This window comes from Semicossyphus pulcher, unplaced genomic scaffold, assembly GCF_022749685.1.
Source record: "Semicossyphus pulcher isolate SPU_LCO1_2020_fin unplaced genomic scaffold, fSemPul1.0.p SCAF_23, whole genome shotgun sequence".
Lineage (NCBI taxonomy): Eukaryota > Metazoa > Chordata > Actinopteri > Labriformes > Labridae > Semicossyphus > Semicossyphus pulcher.
Window position 1 is genome coordinate 17,298,427 of NW_027211697.1, and position 22,343 is coordinate 17,320,769.

Sequence of the window (22,343 nt, forward strand, 5' to 3'; positions counted from 1 at the left end):
AACAGGTGCAGCAGAGGATCGCACAGCAAACACGTCCAAACATTTACCAGAGGAGACTCAGCCCAGTCTTTATTAGAACTTACATCATTACTGCCATCCGTCACTATCTAAAGCTTAAGATAGCACATAATCGTTGATACAACAGCTTCGGTTTGAGAACAAGTTTGCAGTACGTTTCTATTGGTGGTAGACTAGAGGTAGTCAGAAACAGCTGAGTTGGAAACAGCAAAGGACAGAATGGGAGAAGAGATCAGATCGAGATGAAGACTGCAAAGTGGCTGAAAGTGGAGATGAGCTCAGACATGCCAAAGACATTTCTTCTATCTTAGTTTGGACCACTGACTCTGCCTGCGTTGACCCACTTGGTTAACTGAAGCTACAAATGAATCTCTCCTCTCCTAAAGTCTTCAACAAAATGTGTCAATTTACACAAGTTTGGGATAATATCTGATGCAAATGTGTGGCCCGTCCGCTTTAGCGCAGGTGATACGTTTACGCGTGAGTAATGGCTGTAGCACATGACCTCATTTGACTCCAACATGTCTGGGTAAAAAGAAAAAGAATTTGTGTTATTTGAGGTGTCGGACAGGGTGTTGTGAGGTGAACAGATGACAGCAAATGCACAGCATCAACCCATTCATCAACCACTTCTGACATTCCTCCACAGGATTTATTTGCCTCGCTGAATTTGATCCAGTGCCACGTCCAACCCGAGCTCTTTCCATGTAAGGACTGTCTAAAGTGGGAAATCACTTTCCATGATAAAGTTACCTAAGGGGACTAGTGTGTGTGTGTGTGTGTGTGTGTGTGCGTGTGTGTGCGTGTGTGTGTGTGTGCGTGTGTGTGCATGCGTGCATGCGTGCGTGCGTGTGTGCGTATGTGCGTATGCGTGCGCGTGCATGTGCGTGCGTGTGTGTGTGTGTGTGTGCGTGCACAAGGAGTAAGAGTGTTACTTACGCTCTTTTGTAGTGTGCCAAAATAACAATAATTTAATAATGATAAAATAATAAATAGCTAATAAATAATCATATATTAAGTCTGACGCTGACAAAGTCTCTCTGCTTTTTTTGCTTTTGGATGTTGAAGTGACTGCCAGCCATAAAAAAACAAGCATTTATAAACAAGGTGAAAGCTCATCGCTGCAAAGAGGTGGAGTGGAGAACGTAACCAAATGCAGGAGCATGGAGGACAGTTACGGGCTACCCTGGCGAAGCACCACTGTGCTCGAGTTCTTCCTCGATAACAAAGGGTCCCCTTCTTGTTGAGGTGAACTGAGAACTTCTGAAGAAGGACACTGAAATACAATTGATCCATTTTAAATGCTTCCACTGCAAAGGAAACTGGCAAGGACTGAGGTCAAAAGGTTATTGTTGCCTGTTTTGGCAGCAACCTTAGAACCTGCTAGTGTCCATCATATGGGTTCTTCGGTTGCTGCTGCCTGTAGGATCTATATTGGAGGCCGTCCAGCTGGAGAAGTAAGACTTTTGGGCTTGGTTGACCCAGCTTCTCTTGAACCGCCAGCCGGATGGGCTGTGGCTTGAGCAGTCATCAAAGCAATATGCTAAGTGTGGGAGGGATTTGGGAAGGTTATGGAAAAGGACTTTGTGTTGGCCTCAAGGAAGTTGTTGCGAACTGTTCTTAGACTCAGGAAACACAAAACAAAAGTATGGGGTACCAGGGCCATTGCTACAAGCCATCAGGGCCTTGAATAGTGAATAGTGAGAGCAAGAGCTGTGTCAGTATTAGTTAGTTATTAGTCTGTGATATTTAAAGGACAATATCTCAAGTTAGAGCTTTGCTGAGGAAAAGAGTCCGGTGTGTGGACCTCAGAATTGTGTCACATAGTTCTTTTGGCTTCTTAAACCGGGACCTTCAGCATACACTGGGCAAACAGTGTGAAGAGGCCAGCATGAGAGTCAGCACCTCCAGGTCTGAGGTCATGGTTCTCTCTCAGAAGTCGATGGCAACATGAACACAACTGGCAGCATCAAAGCCCTACCCACTGTTTCTCCATCATAAAGATATCATCCCAGCAGCTTGTGTTCAGAACCAACAGTTTCACAGAGACTTCAATACGATCTCCCCAATGAAACCGATGGGCAAACTTAGCTGGCCAGAGTACTATACTGCAGCTTCATGTTGTTGTTGTTGTTGTTCTGTGGGGCATTAAAGGGCTCCAGCATGTTGTTGTGTGGGGCATTAAAGGGCTCCAGCATGTTGTTGTTGTGTGGGGCATTAAAGGGCTCCAGCATGTTGTTGTTGTGTGGGGCATTAAAGGGCTCCAGCATGTTGTTGTTGTGTGGGGCATTAAAGGCTCCAGCATGTTGTTGTTCTGTGGGGCATTAAAGGCTCCAGCATGTTGTTGTGTGGGGCATTAAAGGGCTCCAGCATGTTGTTGTTGTGTGGGGCATTAAAGGGCTCCAGCATGTTGTTGTTGTGTGGGGCATTAAAGGGCTCCAGCATGTTGTTGTGTGGGGCATTAAAGGGCTCCAGCATGTTGTTGTTGTGTGGGGCATTAAAGGGCTCCAGCATGTTGTTGTTGTGTGGGGCATTAAAGGGCTCCAGCATGTTGTTGTTGTGTGGGACATTAAAGGGCTCCAGCATGTTGTTGTGTGGGGCATTAAAGGGCTCCAGCATGTTGTTGTGTGGGGCATTAAAGGGCTCCAGCATGTTGTTGTTGTGTGGGGCATTAAAGGGCTCAAGCATGTTGTTGTGTGGGGCATTAAAGGGCTCAAGCATGTTGTTGTTGTGTGGGGCATTAAAGGGCTCCAGCATGTTGTTGTTGTGTGGGGTATAAAAGCCCAAACATGTTGTCGTGTGGGGCATTTAAGGGCTCCAGCATGTTGTTGTCTGGGGCATTAAAGGGCTCCAGCATGTTGTTGTGTGGGGCATTAAAGGGCTCCAGCATGTTGTTGTTCTGTGGGGCATTAAAGGCTCCAGCATGTTGTTGTTCTGTGGGGCATTAAAGGGCTCCAGCATGTTGTTGTGTGGGGCATTAAAGGGCTCCAGCATGTTGTTGTTGTGTGGGGCATTAAAGGGCTCCAGTATGTTGTTGTTGTGTGGGGCATTAAAGGGCTCCAGCATGTTGTTGTGTGGGGCATTAAAGGGCTCCAGCATGTTGTTGTTGTGTGGGGCATTAAAGGGCTCAAGCATGTTGTTGTGTGGGGCATTAAAGGGCTCCAGCATGTTGTTGTGTGGGGCATTAAAGGGCTCCAGCATGTTGTTGTGTGGGGCATTAAAGGGCTCCAGCATGTTGTTGTGTGGGGCATTAAAGGGCTCCAGCATGTTGTTGTGTGGGGCATTAAAGGGCTCCAGCATGTTGTTGTGTGGGGCATTAAAGGGCTCCAGCATGTTGTTGTTGTGTGGGGCATTAAAGGGCTCCAGCATGTTGTTGTTGTGTGGGGCATTAAAGGGCTCCAGCATGTTGTTGTTGTGTGGGGCATTAAAGGGCTCCAGCATGTTGTTGTTGTGTGGGGCATTAAAGGGCTCCAGCATGTTGTTGTTGTGTGGGGCATTAAAGGGCTCCGGCATGTTGTTGTGTGGGACATTAAAGGGCTCCAGCATGTTGTTGTTGTGTGGGGCATTAAAGGGCTCCAGCATGTTGTTGTTGTGTGGGGCATTAAAGGCTCCAGCATGTTGTTGTTCTGTGGGGCATTAAAGGGCTCAAGCATGTTGTTGTGTGGGGCATTAAAGGGCTCCAGCATGTTGTTGTGTGGGGCATTAAAGGGCTCCAGCATGTTGTTGTTGTGTGGGGCATTAAAGGGCTCAAGCATGTTGTTGTGTGGGGCATTAAAGGGCTCCAGCATGTTGTTGTGTGGGGCATTAAAGGGCTCCAGCATGTTGTTGTTCTGTGGGGCATTAAAGGCTCCAGCATGTTGTTGTGTGGGGCATTAAAGGGCTCTGGCATGTTGTTGTGTGGGACATTAAAGGGCTCCAGCATGTTGTTGTTGTGTGGGGCATTAAAGGGCTCCAGCATGTTGTTGTTGTGTGGGGCATTAAAGGGCTCCAGCATGTTGTTGTTCTGTGGGGCATTAAAGGCTCCAGCATGTTGTTGTTGTGTGGGGCATTAAAGGGCTCAAGCATGTTGTTGTGTGGGGCATTAAAGGGCTCCAGCATGTTGTTGTGTGGGGCATTAAAGGGCTCCAGCATGTTGTTGTTGTGTGGGGCATTAAAGGGCTCCAGCATGTTGTTGTTCTGTGGGGCATTAAAGGCTCCAGCATGTTGTTGTTGTGTGGGGCATTAAAGGGCTCAAGCATGTTGTTGTGTGGGGCATTAAAGGGCTCCAGCATGTTGTTGTTGTGTGGGGCATTAAAGGGCTCCAGCATGTTGTTGTTCTGTGGGGCATTAAAGGCTCCAGCATGTTGTTGTTGTGTAACCCTGTGTTTTACAGAGATCAATGAATGAGCCTTGAACCTTGTAAATCCTGTTTATTAAGACTTTGTTGCAGATGCTTTGAAACCACAGTTCTTCACAGAGTGCTTATCTTGAAACAAAAACGGAGGTACATGTTGGTTTACAAATATCACATCTCCAAACATTGAAAACATTTTTACAATAAAATATATAAAACAGCCCCTGTACCACCACCACCACCGACACAACTGTGTCTTTAGGAGTCTTTGTGTTATTCTGTTCATGTGAATGATGAGATTATGCTATCTGACCATTTACCTCAGTGACCCGAGCACCTGTCCATCGAGGCACAAATATTTGCTGCTCACTCTGTGGTGAACTACTGATGGTGTGTGACGTAGAGGAAATGAGGCTGCTTCGTTTTGTCCTGATTTTATAAACTAGCTGTCAGGGGCAAACCAGCGAGCAGGTCGTCTCCACTGGATTACTCAGAATCAGCTGCTGATGCTGGAGATAAGGTCAGTAATAACACAAACCAAAACAGGGAGCCAAAAGAGGCTCTAGCGCTCTGAGCTGAAGGCGGGATCTGTCACTCACATTATGACATGAAACACTGATCAGAGCAGCTTTAACAGCTTGAAGGTTTTCATCATGCAGCAGCATAACCTCATGAATGGTGTTCATCATGCTACTTGCAGATGCGTTCATGAGGCACTGTGTGGTCACACCTGGGGCGTGAAGCTCACACTTTGGTAACTAGTGATGACGACAGGCACTTTGGCAGCTTACGATGCGACACTTTAACTCCTGAAGAGGAGACGTTCATCTCTGAACTCGCTGTCAGGCTCAATGCTTCATCCGTCGGTTGTTTCATTGTTAGTTATTGTTTTACTCCTCTCTCCCTTACCATGTGTGTCTACCACAGGTGTAAATGTCTCCCCTCTGATTGGTTACACCTGTGCCTGATTAGTCTCACCTTCCCCATGTTTACACCTGCATCCCCCGATCGTCCCGTTTCCTCAGTTTACATCTCGTTCTAAAGGCTTTCTGATCTTTGCCACCTGAAGTGCACAGCAGCGCTCTCAGACTCTCAGAGGTCGTGTCGAGAGTTCAGGGAGCGTTCACATGAGCTTCTCTGACTCAGCTGAATATTCGTCTCAATTAAAAACTTGGTTAAACATCATAAATCAACAGAATATACAAACAAAATGTTAGCAAAGAAGGTGCTCTTTGATGGCCCTGAGTCAGCTGTGTGTGTGTGTGTGTGTGTGTGTGTGTGTGTGTGTGTGTGTGTGTGTGTGTTGTCCTGGGGTTCAGAGACTCAGCTGGGAGACAGTGGAGTCAGATCTACAACAGAAGAAGAAAAAGAAAAATCAGTCAATGAGATAAAAGATGTCAGGTGCCTCAGACACCTGTGCAGGACCGTCATGTGTCTGCACCTTCTGAGGACTCTAAAGCATCACATCAGCATGAAAGCTACAGAGGAGGGGTCCTCACGCTGCTTCTCCCTATCACCCTAAAGACAAACCCTGCAGAGAGCTTCACCTCGGAGGAGCGGAGGGGGTCGCTCAGCTCGGATCAGATCGCTCCGAGACAGAGCCTCCATCATCCAGCAGAGGGCGCTGCAGCAGTACTCCATCTGAGAGACAGACGGAGATGGATGAGTGCTGAGCAAGCAGAGCCGACAGCTGCAGGGAAACCAGACACACCGAGCGCGCGCGTACACACACACACACACACACACACACACACACACCCTGCACACACAGATACTGATACCACACACCCAAATCAATCTGTACATGCAGGGATCAAAAACAGTCAGACTGATCCTCACCTGCTGAATGAGTTCAAACATTTTGGCTCTTTTTATTTAACTTGGACTCATTGTTATGACAGCTGATCGTCTGATCTTTGTCAGACATATATAATAAATCAGAAGACATAATAAGACATATATAACATTCATAATATTTAAGCCTCTGACTCTGCGTCTTTACATGAGCATTAAAGTATCTCTGACCTCTGACTCCAGCAGCCGCAGCCTTCGATCGTGGTCTCGAATCTCTGACATCTGCTTCAGCACACTGTCCACCCTGCAGAAACACACACACACACACACACACACGTAGGATGATAGAAAGTTAACAATATGTGGACCTGAGTCTCTCTAAGTCGTTTTCACTCTCTGACGGTACAAAACATTTAGTTTGTTCATCTGGCGCCATCTAGTGGCCGAATGTCTTTAACCTAATGGCTCTGATGTGTCAGCTGAATCACACTGATCGTTTTAATGATGAAGTAACAGAACTATAAATAAATAAAGATGCAGCACAATGAAGAAGAACCATGAAGGCGATCTGAAAGTCAACACCTGCAGAGGTTTCATCTAAATAAAGCAGCTGCTGATGAGAAGCTCACACCAGAGCACGAGGTCATTAAACAAACCAGTTAGCCCACAACAAACGACTCACACAGGAACAACGGGAGAGAAACGTCGACTACTGGCAGAATGACCTCCATTTTTGTAGTCCATCTCTGACTGAGCAGGCAGGGGCGGGGCCTGTCTTCAGATGGAGCTAACCAAGGATAGACGTGTTATATCTGCTAGCTTGGTGGAGCCCAGTGCACCTTACAAGGCCTGCTTCAAACAGTCGAGTCAGAAGGATAGGATCAGTCGGAGCAGGACATCAGCAGAGAAGTCAGCCATGACCTCAACAGGGTCTGACCCACGTTCTCCAGGATGAAGTCCTGCGCCCTCGCTCCGGACTGGTCGGTGTCTCACTGCAGTCAAATATCCTTTAGAGCTACAATCCAATCAGAATCCACATCAGCCTCAGGATGTGGGTTCTGATTGGATTGAAGTGTTGAAGTCCTGATCAACTGATCGAGCCTGTGTGTGTGTGTGTGTGTGAGCCTGTGTTTGATGCTGTTTGAGTCAGTGATGCTCGAGGTGCATTTTCATATGAAGGTCTGATTTACATCAGATTAATAATTAATTAATTAATAATAAAACGCGGGGCAGCCTCTCCAGCTGTCCGTCCCGCTCACATGCCAACAGGAAGTTCACACACATCTCTTTTCTTAAAGTCGCAGCAGCATCCAAGCGAACTCACTTGACTGATGTGCATCTGAGGCGGGCGGTGTCGCTCTCTCTCTGTCTCTTGTTCTGAGCTGACAGCAGGTTTTCTTTCTGGATCGCCTCCCACGTGTTGAGCCGGCTCGCTTTCCTGCCCCGCAGCTCCAGGACTGAGGACGCACAGATCAGGAGGGGCTCGAGTTAGACTCAGTGCATGAACATGACGCTGGCCTGCTATCATCACTCGTCACTACCTGAAGCTGCTGGCTCAGTCATGGACGCTCAGAGCTTCTTCAGCCTTTCCCCCTAACTCTCTTTTATCCACCCTCCCTCCTCCTCTGCTTTATTCCCGCCTCCCTCCCCTCATCCTTCCTTTCATGCTCTGCAGCATCTCACCAAAGTGTCTGCTCTTGACGGAGGGGATGCCTCTGACGTATCTCTTGATGAGCAGGTGGAGGTGTGAGATGATGATGAAGGGCGGGGCTAAGCAGGGCCTCGAGTGGTACTCCACGATCAGGTTGTAGCGCTGAAACTTCCAGTAGGTGTCGCTGCGCTCCTGGACTTTGGAGAAGGTGTAGCTGCAGGAAACAGACACATCAGTATAGAGAGAGAGCTCCCCCTGCTGGACAACACGCGACATGTTTCCTGTTTGAAGTCGGTTTATCACCTGAACATGGCGATGAGCAGGTTGACCAGCACGATGTTGGTGAACAGCAGGTAGATGACGAGCAGGATGACCACCAGCCAGTTGGCGTAGGTGCTCATACACGGCTCGGCTCCGGCTTCGATCAGCGTGGCGTTGTTGGTGCATTTATCCTCCTCCAGTTTGTCAGCTGACGGAGGAAAGAGAGCAGACAGCATGAGAGCGCCGGAGCTGATGGATGGCTCGAACACTGAGGGTCTGAACAAAGTGTTAGTAACTCAGTTTTCACAATAAAAGCTTTCTGCTTCGACTTAATGTCATATTTATCACTTTTAATGACCTGACTTGTGTTGATATATATTTTAGTCGTGCGTCTTTAAGTGTCCTCTCTGCTGTGCTCAGTGTGTTTGGCCTCCTGCTTTGAGCTCAGCTTTACATCATCATGTGTCTCTACACAGTGAGGGGAAACACCCAGAGGGAGGCTGAGCCGCTCACCGTCCATCTCATGAATGGGAATCTGTCCAAAGATGTGCAGGTACGGTCTGTAGAAGACTCGACGGAATATCCAGTTAGGGCGGGGGTCATACGAGTAAAGCAGCGCCTGATTGGCTACTCCGTACGCCATGAGCCACACGGCCAGGAAGAAGAGGAAGAAGAAGACGTCCTTCATCTGAGGGAGGCAAAGAGAGACGCGACGCAGGACCAGATCAGACGTTAAACACACGCGTATGTAACGAGCGTGTATGAATGAACTAACACAGGTAACACAGGTGATGCATTTCTGCACTGAGAGGAACATTTGGTCATCACGTGTTTCACCTCCACATGTACAGTCGCTCATGTGTCTGTGTGCGCTCACCATCTTGCCCAGGATGATGATCTTTGGTCCCAGCTGTTTGTGGATGGCGAAGATGTGGATCAGGCGGAGAGTAAACACCATGAAGTCGATGGCCATCACGGCCCGGCCGAACTCGTACGACCAGGGGAACATTCTGGACATGGAGCAGACACACACCTGTTACACTTCAGTGTATTCACCTGCGTTAGACGGCCCGGGCAGGGCGGTGGGCCCAGCGGACTCACCTGCAGCACAGAGCGAGCGTGAACAGAGAGATGGCTGTGAGGTCACACTTGTTCCACACGTCCTGGATGTAGTTCTTCATCCTCTGGATCACAAAGTTGCTGCCCACGAAGAACGTCTGTTAGACACAGAGACAGGGGGAACGTTCAGAAGCTGCAGTCCCTCTCTTGTCCACCAGAGGCTGCCTCCAGCAGTGAGCCGGCTCATCTCACTGCTGTAACATATCACAGTGTACATCGTGCTCGTGTCCTGATGAACCCACCTGTCGAAGCTCCTCACACACTAAGGTGAAAACCCAGAAGTAAAGCACAAACTCCAGCGTGGAGGGGCCTTTGGGGGGCGAGAGCTTGAAGTCCACCAACAGCACGTAAGCAAACAAGCAGAGGAACAGGAAGTACATCAGCACGTTGCCGAGGAAGGAGGTGACGGGGGCGAACCAGAACTGTCTCCAGCGGGACACGACGAAGGGTCTCTTTGAGGCTGGCGGTGAAGGGTCTGAAGAGAGACAGGATGGGTTCACAGACTGAATCGAATCAGAGCGTCTTTTTTACAGACAAAGGAAACAGAAATGTTCCACCTTTCAGGTTTTCTTTCAGAGCTCTGAGCTCTTCAGCCTCCTCCTCACTGCGAGCGAACAGAGAATCACAGGCGTTAGTAAAAACAGAGAATAAACATCCCGAACACGTCTGATTCATGTGTGAATGTACTTCTGTATGATGTCAGCCAGGGAGAAGACGGTGGCATCGTTCCCCTCCAGACTGTCCGTGTCTCTGCCGTGATGAAGCTCCACAGACTTCACCTCCTCCTCCTGCTCCCTGAAACACACACGCACACACACACACACGCACGCACACGCACGCGCACGCACGCGCGCACACATGCACACACACAGACACACACGCACAAAAAGTATTTAAAAAAAGGCTCAGTAAGTTCTGAGTTTCTGTCCAATCATTGGATCCGGTTCCAAACAAAGTTTTCTCTGCATATCAAACAGTGAAGGCCTGGAGCAGGGTGGGGTCACACGGCAAACACACACGCAGGCATAATAACACAATAACTACACAATAAGCACACACACTCACCTGAAGCTGATGAGGTCTGTGTAGAGGAGGGGGGGCACGAAGAAGGTGAGAACCAGCTTCCAGACCTCCGTGCTCCTCTCCATGTCGCCCCACCAGATCTGAGACAGCAGAGACTGAAGCACAGAGAAGCACAGTCACACTGAGAGCATCAGCAGCTGATCCTGCTGTGTGTATCCGTCTGCTGCCAGCAGGGGGAGCACCTGTACCTGAACTCCATCGTGGCTGAAGAAGAGGCGAGCGTCAGCAGCTGTGGCCATCTGCAGACAGGTAGCTCCGCCCCACACAGGTGACTTCCTGATGAGGAGAGTGAAGGAGCGACTCTCACTGTTCTGATAACACTCACCAAACACATCTGAACACACACACACACACACACACACACACAGTATGAGCTGTGACAGAGATTCAGGGACCTCTCTGCTCCTGACTGAACTGAACCTTCCGATGGATCCGACTCACCGTGAGCGAGATCCTCAAACCTCTGAGCCAGCTCCTTCATGGACACTTTGCTCTCAGTCTCACTCTCCAGCTTCGACAGCTCCCTCAGCATCTTACAGCCTCCCAGAGCGCTCAGCACCGACTCCCCGGCCTCACACACACACACACGCACACACGCACGCACACACACACACACACACACACACACACACACACTGTCCTTTAGTATTTCACAGCCAGATGCAGCTCTTCAGTGAGCCTGTTGAAGAGGATGATATTTCTGTCTCACCATCTCCCAGAAGTAGACGGCCATCTCGCTGCGGTTCTGCAGGACGGCCCAGATGAAGAGGGCGGCCCAGGGCGAGAGGCAGCGCTGGTCCTGGTACAGACACTCGCCCAGCAGCATTCTGTTCACGTGCTGCAGGAGAGGCGAGACACCAGAGTCAGCAGGGAGGGAGAGATGTGTCTGACTGCCGGTCATCGTCATCACATGCTGCAGCAGCTTCTGTCTCTGTTCTCGGGTTTGTACGGAGGCCCTGAAGGGTCTGTGTCTCCAAACATGACTTCATGTGAGGGAAGGTGTGAGCCTAACATGGGAATGAACTCTGAACTGCTTTGACACTCAGATCGAGACATCAGAACTTTGATTCCTGCACTCTCAAAACCAGCTGCTACTGGTCAGCAATGCTAATGCTAATGCTAGCTGTGGCTAACACATCCTGTAGCCTCTGACCTCATGCAGAGAAGAGTGGCAGTTTCAGCTCAGGAGTGGTGTGCTCACCTGCTCCCTGAGAGGTTTGTAACACTACAAAGATTCGAGTTACAACAGACCATGTGACTGTGCACGTGAAAAATTTAGATACTGTCGTCACTCGGGCCCGTCCCGGGACATCATGGAGCTGCTGCAGCTCTGCACGCTCTCACCCTCAGCGCCCTCCTGGTGCTCGTGCTGTGGTCCAGACCCAGAGGGCCGTAATAGAACGGCTGACAGACGTCGCCCAGCAGGTCCCACAGCAGGCGGGACACCTGCAGAGGATAACATGTTGTAGACACTTAAGTCATCACGTTAAAGTTACATGTGACCCCGTTCTCCCCTACTGATTATTACCCACCACAACATTCACCCTCTAACATTAGAATTAAAGCTGCCGTTGAGCCCTCTTATTGCCCCTCCTCCTCTCCCTCACCTCGTACAGGCTGAGCTCCATGGCGGAGGCGACTCCAGTGAGCGCGCTCTGTGGACTCTTGAGCGGTGATGTCACAGGGTCCAGGTGAGGCAGCGAGCCGGCCAGGCCCTGCCGCTCGCTCAGACGTCTCTGCAGCAGGATGTAGACCAGCGAGCTGTCGGACAGAGAGCCGTACAGACTCTCCAGGCGGCGGTACGTCAGGTAGTCGAGGATGTTCAGCCCGTTCTCACAGAACAGACGCACAAACTGAGGCTTGTCGTTGATCAGGGCGTCGGTCATCGAGTCCTCCAGGTCCTCGTACTGCAAATACAAAAGGGTGTTTTATTCTGAAAGGACTCCCAGGCTGCTTCCTCCAGAGGTCACTGAGGCCTCTGTGATCTCATTAAGATCTGGCATTAATGATGTTTCATCATCAGGTGGTTTGACCTCTGACCTTCCACTGGATGTCCCCGTTGAACAGCTCCATCCTGGCGATGTCGACTCTGTTCCAGGCCACGGCCAGCTTGAGCTCCTCCGTGTACTCACTGGCCTCACTGGACACACGTTTACTGGCTTAACACACACACGCACGCACACACACACACACGCACGCACACACACACACACACACACACACGCGCGCGCGTGCACACACACACACACACACACACACACACACACATGAACTGGGTTAACCTAAAACGTCTGGTGATCATATTTGAGTTATTTATCGTCTCAGTTTGGGAGAATATGTTTTAAACACTGGGGGGGTCAAAGGTCACAGTTAGGCTGATGTAAAACACCTGGAGAGGATGAAGAGGCACAGGGACGAATTGTGTGTGTCTTTGTGTGTGTGGTTGTGTAGTGTGTGTCTCTGTGAGGTGTGAATCGAGCAGCAGAGAGTTACAGTCGTTCTGTTGAGGTCACTGAGGTCATGAATCCGTCAGACTCAACCTTTACTGACCTCGAACTAAAGCTTTGAGCAGAACTGTATCGAAGTCGTCTGAGCCCTCCTGCTCGCCGTGAAACACCGTGATGAGCTCTCTGTTCTGGTGGATACTCAGAGCCTGAAACACACAGAGAGGGAGGGGTTCATTTAACACACACACACAGACTGACACACACACACACACACACACACACAGACTGACACACACACACACACACACACACACACACAGACTCACACTGTCCACCAGTCTCTCCAGCTCCGCCTCGGCTGTAAAGTGTCTCCGCAGCCTGTCACGGACCCTGTCACGGAGCTCCGTGCTGAGGCCCTCTGCAGCCTCACCCTCTGCAGGAGGGGAGGTGGGACTGAGGGGGACGGAGGAGACGTCGGACAGCAGCTCACTGATGAAGTCTGCAGCCGGACCAGAACCAGCTAGAACCAGCCAGGGGGTCTCTCTCCTCAGGGAGGCGTCCAACCTCTGAGTCACACAGGAAGTACGAGAGCACACAGGGCGTCAGCGGGCGGGACGCCAAACACACAACTTCAATAAAGAAAAAGACTTCATTGATCCCCCATTGGGGAAAATTCACTTGTTACAATCAGCACTTTAATTAATATAACTCATATCAGAGGCTATCAAAGATTTTATGTTGCTGTCTGATCATTGGTCTAAAGGAGCCGGGGGGGCGGAGTCAAAACAAGGTCAGAATTCTGACGTTAAAAAACATCCAAACATTTCTAAGTCTTAATTTGATAGTTATTTATTTATTTTTAAATGTTATTACATTTTTCATAAACTGACCTCTGACCTCTGACCTCTGACCTCTCTTTGTCATGCTGTCTCTTCATGCTAACATGCTACGTTCACGTACGCTGCGCTCCCTGATCATCAGAACATCTTGTTTCTGAGCATCACAGACATGAAACACATGTTGTGTTTTACATGTTCCACTGTCCGTGTAAACGTGTGTGTGCAGAGGCCCCTACCTCCAGCATGCCGGCGTCTCCTGAGATGAGCATACACAGAACTGGGATTTCTATACTTCCACTTCCTGTTGTTGTTCCAACATGAGAAGAAGAAGTACAAGAAGAAGAAGTACAAGAAGAAGTACAAGAAGAAGAAGTACAAGAAGAAGAAGTACAAGAAGAAGTAGAAGAAGAAGAAGAAGTACAAGAAGAACAAGAAGAACAAGAAGTGGAAGAAGAAGAAGAAGAAGAAGAAGAAGAAGAAGAAGAAGTAGAAGAAGAAGAAGAAGAAGAAGTAGAAGAAGAAGTAGAAGAAGAAGTAGAAGAAGAAGAAGAAGTAGAAGAAGAAGTAGAAGAAGAAGAAGAAGAAGTAGAAGAAGAAGAAGAAGAAGAAGAAGACAACATCACATTAACGGTTAATAATTAAGAAAAATCCCAAATGTTTTCACAACCTCCCAAAAAGTGCGCCACACTCCTTTCCATGACTTGAATTCATTTATGGAAGTACATTAAAGTGATTTTTGACCTTCATTTGACCTTTTACAAATTACAGTTTCCCTTCTTTTTTCCAGAGAAAACCTTGTATCTGTCTCACCCCAGATGCCTGTGCGCTGATGGGAAATGTAGTCCTCCAGACTGGCTCTAAAACCGGTCTCTCCCCCGCGGCGGCCCGCGCTCCCATCATCCACCAGGAGGAAAGCCTGACAGTTGTTGTCGAGGCAACAGGAGTCACGTGACGTGTTCTGGACGTAGTAACGAGCAGGAAAACTGCCCTGCAGACAGAAAGTTTAAAGTTTATTGACAGGGAGGAAACCTGCTCTGATTCTCTGATCGCAGGCAGGAGCACCGAGTGAGACATCAGCATCACAACGACACACACAGCTCGCTCTCCTGTGTCTCTCTGTGCTTACACTTCAGTTATAATCACATCCAAACTGTCATTTCTCATCTCATGTTGGGATTTCACAAACAAAAATCACTTCTTTAATAAAGTCCTTTGACTTTAACCCCAAGAGAACTCTCGGCAGCACAGTGTCATTGGACAACCTTCTTAAATCAGACTAGTCTGTGATTGGTCCAGAGAGTGACCAGTCATAAACTGTCTCTGTCAGTGAGCGTACCTGAGCGTTGACGAGCTGCTGTCTGTTGTGCACCAGCCCCCAGGGTGCCAGCCCCACAGCCATCACCTTCTTCTGGGACAGAGCCGGAGCCGCCGCCCCGTGGTCCCTCACCGCCTCACCCACACAGCGGGCCACGCCCTCCCTCAGACCCCCCGTCAGGATCCAGGCCCCTGAAGGAACACAGGGGGAGGGGAGTGTTTCCATACAGAATACCTCCATGTTGATCTCAGCTGTGTCACCTGTGTGTTCTCACCTGTGCTCTGTGCAGCTCTCACCAGCCCGTTTCTCAGGACGTCTCTCACCCACGGCTTGATCTTCTCTCGGCCCTCGCCCCCCACCACAGACACCACCAGGTTAGGAGAGGGCAGCCCCCAGTGAGCCGTCATCAGGGTGTAGATGATCTGAGGGGGCGTGTCACAGGACAGACGCAGAAACTACAAGGACAGAGAGATGATCACAGAGTCTGAGTGCAGGAAGAGCGACGTAGAAACTACAAGGACAGAGAGACGATCACAGAGTCTGAGTGCAGGAAGAGCGACGCAGAAACTACAAGGACAGAGAGACGATCACAGAGTCTGACTGCAGGAAGAGTGACCCAGAAACTACAAGGACAGAGAGATGATCACAGAGTCTGAGTGCAGGAAGAGCGACGTAGAAACTACAAGGACAGAGAGATGATCACAGAGTCTGACTGCAGGAAGTGGTACGCAGAAACTACAAGGACAGAGAGACGATCACAGAGTCTGAGTGCAGGAAGAGCGACGCAGAAACTACAAGGACAGAGAGACGATCACAGAGTCTGAGTGCAGGAAGAGCGACGCAGAAACTACAAGGACAGAGAGACGATCACAGAGTCTGACTGCAGGAAGAGTGACCCAGAAACTACAAGGACAGAGAGATGATCACAGAGTCTGAGTGCAGGAAGAGCGACGTAGAAACTACAAGGACAGAGAGACGATCACAGAGTCTGACTGCAGGAAGAGCGACCCACAAACTACAAGGACAGAGAGACGATCACAGAGTCTGACTGCAGGAAGAGCGACCCACAAACTACAAGGACAGAGAGACGATCACAGAGTCTGACTGCAGGAAGAGGAAGGTGATTTAGAAAAAGAAGCACCAAGAACAAAACAGAAACACTTTGATTGAACTATTTACAGCAAGATGTTGGACCACTGTCCTAGACGACAGGGTGGGTATGCAGCGTTACTCCCCTCCCACTTCTGTGTGTGTGTGTGTGTGTGTGTGTGTGTGTCACTCACATGGCTGTGTCTGCGTCCAGCCCCGGCGAACTCGAGCTCTCCGTAGGCGTCTGTCGGACACTCAGACGAGTGCTGCCTGCTGTCCCACTGAGTGACGATCGCAGCTCCGAAGAAATCACCTGTCGCCACAGAGTCATGCTGCTCCCGCACCCCGCCACACTGACACAACGCCCCATTACTGACACAAAACACACACACATCACACACAATACAGCGGTTAAACTGTGTGTAGTTTTTATAGAAACTCGAGGCTCAGGGTTGGTAAAGGACAGATCTTTAGAGGAAGCTGCTCCAGAGTCTCTGATAGTAAATCTAAGACCTCCTTCACTTTCAGTCTCCATCCAGACTTCTGCACAGATTTGTTGATCTCGATCTGAGCAGGCGACTATGGGCACAAAGCCACGGTACGGAGTTCTTTAAAAGGTAGAGTAAAACCTTTAAATGACAGCTTTGTCTGCAGGGCAGGTAAACAACAACAATCTGTCCTGGTGCAGATGAAAGGATGAACTATGAACTCCCTACCGGACAGATTTTAACAGGAGCTGCTCAGAGTTTGGAAGCTCGGTGAAGGATTAAATGAAATCTGTTTCTACATTACAGAGACACAAACAGTCAAACACAGCAGCAGAGATCACCTGAAAGAGTCTTCAACGAACGTGGAGCACACTCGCTTCTTGATGATCTTTGGGATCCAGCTCTGTCAGGAGGATCGCGTGTTAGGACAAAGAAAGAAGGAGAAAAGACTGAGGTTATAAATGTGATTCAACAAACTGATGACAGAAGAGTTTTTCACCAGCAGGTAACAGGTGGCCCTTCTCCTGCAGCCTTTGCATGTGTCCTGCAGGTTTATGATTCTGTCATGTGAACTGTAATGAGCAGCTCCGATATGAAGACATTCTGTTCCAGTTAAAGCCTTTAACCTTCATCACCGTCACTGAGAGCAGACGGAAGGTGGTTCTCTTTGAGCCTGCAAACACCTGCAGATGATTCTCACCACCTGTTTCTACTTTAAACTTCAGTCATGTGACTGACCCAGCTGAGCTCCGTCTGTCCTACTTTCTGCTTTGTGTTTGTTGGGGGGGGTCTTATAGAGGAGCAGAATGTTTACATGAACACAGAAAGCAGGTAACTGACAGAACCAGGTGAGGCAGGAAGCTGAACCTTTGTTCTACAGGAGGTCAGAGATCAGATTTCTACCTGAGGGACAGGTAGGGAGGGACACTGATGAGTCCCTCAGAGTGTGAAGTGTTCAGTCTGTTCCTCCTGCAGCTCTGTGAAGCATCATGCAGCTCATCAAAGTGCAGACATCACCGTCCTTACAGACGAGTCACTGACGAGAACCGCCACCAGCTTCAGCAGGAAGTTCTGACTTTTACTTTTAACAGGAAACAACTCTAAACATGTGAGCGAGTTCACTCTGAGAATATAAACCTGTCAGTTATTTTCAGGCCTGAAGCTCAGAAAGGATCGAGGCAGCGGAGGAGCGTGCTCACTGTGCTGTTTGATGTTTACCTGCGAGGGAGGAATTTACCCCGAGATCACGAGATCACAGAGAGGATTAAAGCAGCCGCAGGCAGAGAGACAGGAGAGAGGCAGACAGGAGAGAGGCAGACAGGAGACAGGAGAGAGGCAGACAGGAGAGAGGCAGACAGGAGACAGGAGAGAGACAGACAGGAGACAGGAGAGAGGCAGACAGGAGAGAGACAGACAGGAGACAGGAGAGAGGCAGACAGGAGAGAGGCAGACAGGAGACAGGAGAGAGGCAGACAGGAGACAGGAGAGAGACAGACAGGAGACAGGAGAGAGGCAGACAGGAGAGAGACAGACAGGAGACAGGAGAGAGGCAGACAGGAGAGAGGCAGACAGGAGACAGGAGAGAGGCAGACAGGAGACAGGAGAGAGACAGACAGGAGACAGGAGAGAGGCAGACAGGAGACAGGAGAGAGGCAGACAGGAGAGAGACAGACAGGAGAGAGGCAGACAGGAGACAGGAGAGAGGCAGACAGGAGAGAGGCAGACAGGAGACAGGAGAGAGGCAGACAGGAGAGAGGCAGACAGGAGACAGGAGAGAGACAGACAGGAGACAGGAGAGAGGCAGACAGGAGACAGGAGAGAGGCAGACAGGAGAGAGACAGACAGGAGACAGGAGAGAGGCAGACAGGAGAGAGGCAGACAGGAGACAGGAGAGAAACAGACAGGAGAGAGGCAGACAGGAGAGAGGCAGACAGGAGACAGGAGAGAGACAGACAGGAGAGAGACAGACAGGAGAGAGGCAGACAGGAGACAGGAGAGAGACAGACAGGAGAGAGGCAGACAGGAGAGAGACAGACAGGAGACAGGAGAGAGGCAGACAGGAGAGAGACAGACAGGAGACAGGAGAGAGGCAGACAGGAGACAGGAGAGAGGTAGACAGGAGAGAGGCAGACAGGAGAGAGACAGACAGGAGACAGGAGAGAGGCAGACAGGAGACAGGAGAGAAACAGACAGGAGAGAGGCAGACAGGAGACAGGAGAGAGACAGACAGGAGAGAGGCAGACAGGAGACAGGAGAGAGACAGACAGGAGAGAGGCAGACAGGAGAGAGACAGACAGGAGACAGGAGAGAGGCAGACAGGAGAGAGACAGACAGGAGAGAGGCAGACAGGACAGAGGCAGACAGGAGAGAGACAGACAGGACAGAGGCAGACAGGAGAGAGACAGACAGGAGAGAGGCAGACAGGAGAGAGACAGACAGGAGACAGGAGAGAGGCAGACAGGAGACAGGAGAGAGGCAGACAGGAGACAGGAGAAAGACAGACAGGAGAGAGGCAGACGGGAGCTGAAACAGATAATGAGAGACATGTGAGGAATGAGAGGATTCATGTTGAGACACGATGGAGGAGTTCAGCTCTCAGAGGGAAACTACCCGTCACGCTTTATGATGCTAACTGCTAACTGCTAACAGCGTGTGCTAACCTTTACACACAGCACAGGAAGCACGTCTGTAACACAGTCTGTACATGGTGAAGCAGATCAGGCAGAGTGAGCTCACTGAGCAGGACTGGTCCGACCTGTCTCTGAGGCTGTTTGCGTGGAGGAGGAGGAGGAAGAGGAGGCGTGCTCCTCTTTTCTTTGGACTCCACATTCTCACTCTGCAGTAACTCCTCTGCTCACAGTTGTTCACTTCCCCATGCCGTCCAGAGCGCTCCAGCAGAGAGGAGACTCTGTTTGGTTTCATGTGAAACTTAAGATCAGAGTTCAGCCCGTGAACACCAGAGAGCAGATCTACTGCACACATTCACCCTGTCACACATTCACCCTGTCACACATTCAGACTGTCACACATTCACCCTGTCACACATTCACACTGTCACACATTCACACATTCACCCTGTCACACATTCAACCTGTCACACATTCACCCTGTCACACATTCACCCTGTCACACATTCACACTGTCACACATTCACACACATTCACCCTGTCACACATTCACCCTGTCACACATTCACACTGTCACACATTCACACATTCACCCTGTCACACATTCACCCTGTCACACATTCACACATTCACCCTGTCACACATTCAACCTGTCACACATTCACACATTCACACATTCACCCTGTCACACATTCACCCTGTCACACATTCACCCTGTCACACATTCACACTGTCACACATTCACACATTCACCCTGTCACACATTCACACATTCACCCTGTCACACATTCACCCTGTCACACATTCACACATTCACCCTGTCACACATTCACCCTGTCACACATTCACACATTCAACCTGTCACACATTCACCCTGTCTCACATTCACCCTGTCACACATTCACACTGTCACACATTCACCCTGTCACACATTCACACATTCACCCTGTCACACATTCACCCTGTCACACATTCACACATTCACCCTGTCACACATTCACCCTGTCACACATTCACACATTCAACCTGTCACACATTCACCCTGTCTCACATTCACCCTGTCACACATTCACCCTGTCACACATTCACACATTCATACATTCATACTGTCACACATTCACACATTCATACATTCATACTGTCACACATTCATACTGTCACACATTCATACATTCATACTGTCACACATTCACACATTCACACATTCATACATTCATACTGTCACACATGCATACTGTCACACATTCACACATTCATACTGTCACACATTCACACATTCATACTGTCACACATTCATACATTCATACTGTCACACATTCACACATTCATACTGTCACACATTCACACATTCATACATTCATACTGTCACACATTCATACTGTCACACATTCACACATTCACACATTCATACTGTCACACATTCATACATTCATACTGTCACACATTCACACATTCATACTGTCACACATTCACACATTCATACATTCATACATTCACACATTCATACTGTCATACAGCCATCAGAGGAGCAGCAGAGGAGCCGGCAGAGGAGCAGGCAGAAGAGCAGGCAGAGGAGCAGCAGAGGAGCAGGCCGAGGAGCAGCAGAGGAGCCGGCAGAGGAGCAGCAGAGGAGCAGCAGAGGAGCAGGCCGAGGAGCAGCAGAGGAGCAGCAGAGGAGCAGGCCGAGGAGCAGCAGAGGAGCAGCAGAGGAGCCGGCAGAGGAGCCGGCAGGTGTCCTCTACAGACAGAAGCTGGTCCATGCGCTCAAAGGGATGACCTCACTGTATCATTAGTGACGTGTTGACGTGCTCAGGCTGATCTCGAGCTCTGCGCCAAAACAAACCATGAAGCTGCTCCTTCATCAGATCATCCAGGAGCTGTTTATGGAGCTCAAGCAGCTCTGACAGGATTTGTTAGCTTTGATACTAAACAGAAATTTATCTCCTCTGAAAAATGACTAAACACCTTACTGAGTACGGTGGCCTACAAGGACAAACTGCAACGGCCAAAAAGATTTACGTCAGGAGAAACTGCAAGTTCAGAAACACACCGAAGAAACAAACACAGAAACGAGCTGCAGACACGTGAACGGTGAGCCGCAGGAAACACATGCATCAGGACAACGCTGCCCTGTCTCTCTCTCTGTCTGTCTCTCTGTCTCTCTCTCTGTCTGTCTCTCTGTCTGTCTCTCTGTCTCTCTCTCTGTCTGTCTCTCTGTCTGTCTCTCTGTCTCTCTCTCTGTCTGTCTCTCTCTCTGTCTCTCTCTGTAACTGGATATGGAGGTTAACGTAACAGTAACACAGGTCATGCACCAGGACACACCTCATAAACACACATGATGTCATATCAGTGAATCAGAGTGTGTGTGTGTGTGTGTGTGTGTGTGTGTGTGCGTGCGTGCAGCACATGTGTTGCAGCCTGTGGGCGTCAGTGTTTCCACAATAAGACACTTTGAAGATGTTGTCTAAACTCAGACGGCCAAACACAGGAAGCACGACAGAACAACCGTCACTCTTCTTCACTCTGAGGGAACTCACTTTAATAAAACACGTGTGTGTGTGTGTGTGTATGAAGTCATTGGAGTGTATATCAGAGAGAGAGAGAGAGACAGGTCTCAGGTAGCTCATAAGGTAGGAGCCTGCGGCTCTTCTTCTGTTCATGTCTCGACTGGCTCAGCAGCACCTGCACATCCACACACACCACCTCTACTCCACTCTCTGTTCAATTCTTTAACTCTGCAGCCTGCTGAGGAACACACCTCCACCTGCAAGGATCAATGTTCTACCTCGGTGATCTACAGAGCCTCGTACAGGTGACACATACCTGATCCTTCTCCTTCCTGCTCCCAGCCTTCCCTCCTCCTCCTCCTCCTCCTCCCACGTCCTTCTCCTTCTCCAGATCCTTCATCCTGCTCTGCTGCTTCTGCAGTCTGCTCACAGGGATGTGGGTCAGCTGTTCATCCTGTAGCTCCACCCACAGCCTCCCCTCGGCTCCGCCCACAGAGCCTGAGGGGGGGGCTCTACCACAAACTCCCCCTCTTCCCCACAATCTTCATTCCTCACATTCTCCTCCTCCTGTTTGATTTCAGGGTGGAAGAGCACTCGCATAAAAGTACAAATTGTGCAGCGTGAAATACTTCACTGTGAGTGCAGATCAAACACAGCCGAGCGAAGCTTCACTGAACAGGAAGTTTCCTTCTGTCACAGGATGACGTTAGAAAGCCTCGTCTGTCTGATCGTTCATGTTTCACTGAGACTTGTGTGTGTGTGTGTGTGTGTG

General features: G+C 49.6%; 1 protein-coding gene across 1 annotated transcript; it reads right to left on the reverse strand.

Annotated features, from left to right (window-relative positions):
* Positions 1-4,419: 4,419 nt before the first annotated feature.
* Positions 4,420-22,179, reverse strand: trpm4a (transient receptor potential cation channel, subfamily M, member 4a). Its single transcript, XM_069674136.1, has 28 exons — positions 21,888-22,179; positions 16,779-16,840; positions 16,144-16,321; positions 15,135-15,315; positions 14,882-15,051; positions 14,356-14,533; positions 13,782-13,846; positions 13,033-13,272; positions 12,810-12,912; positions 12,300-12,418; positions 11,867-12,166; positions 11,604-11,705; positions 10,969-11,097; positions 10,701-10,830; positions 10,448-10,593; positions 10,242-10,354; positions 9,864-9,971; positions 9,734-9,780; positions 9,419-9,651; positions 9,159-9,274; positions 8,935-9,067; positions 8,571-8,745; positions 8,100-8,265; positions 7,829-8,010; positions 7,470-7,602; positions 6,377-6,449; positions 5,899-5,992; positions 4,420-5,700 (listed from the first exon to the last, which is right to left on the reverse strand). The coding sequence occupies exons 1-28, from the start codon at positions 21,969-21,971 to the stop codon at positions 5,675-5,677; spliced, it is 3,786 nt and encodes a 1,261-aa protein (XP_069530237.1). The 5' UTR covers positions 21,972-22,179; the 3' UTR covers positions 4,420-5,674.
* Positions 22,180-22,343: the final 164 nt, after the last annotated feature.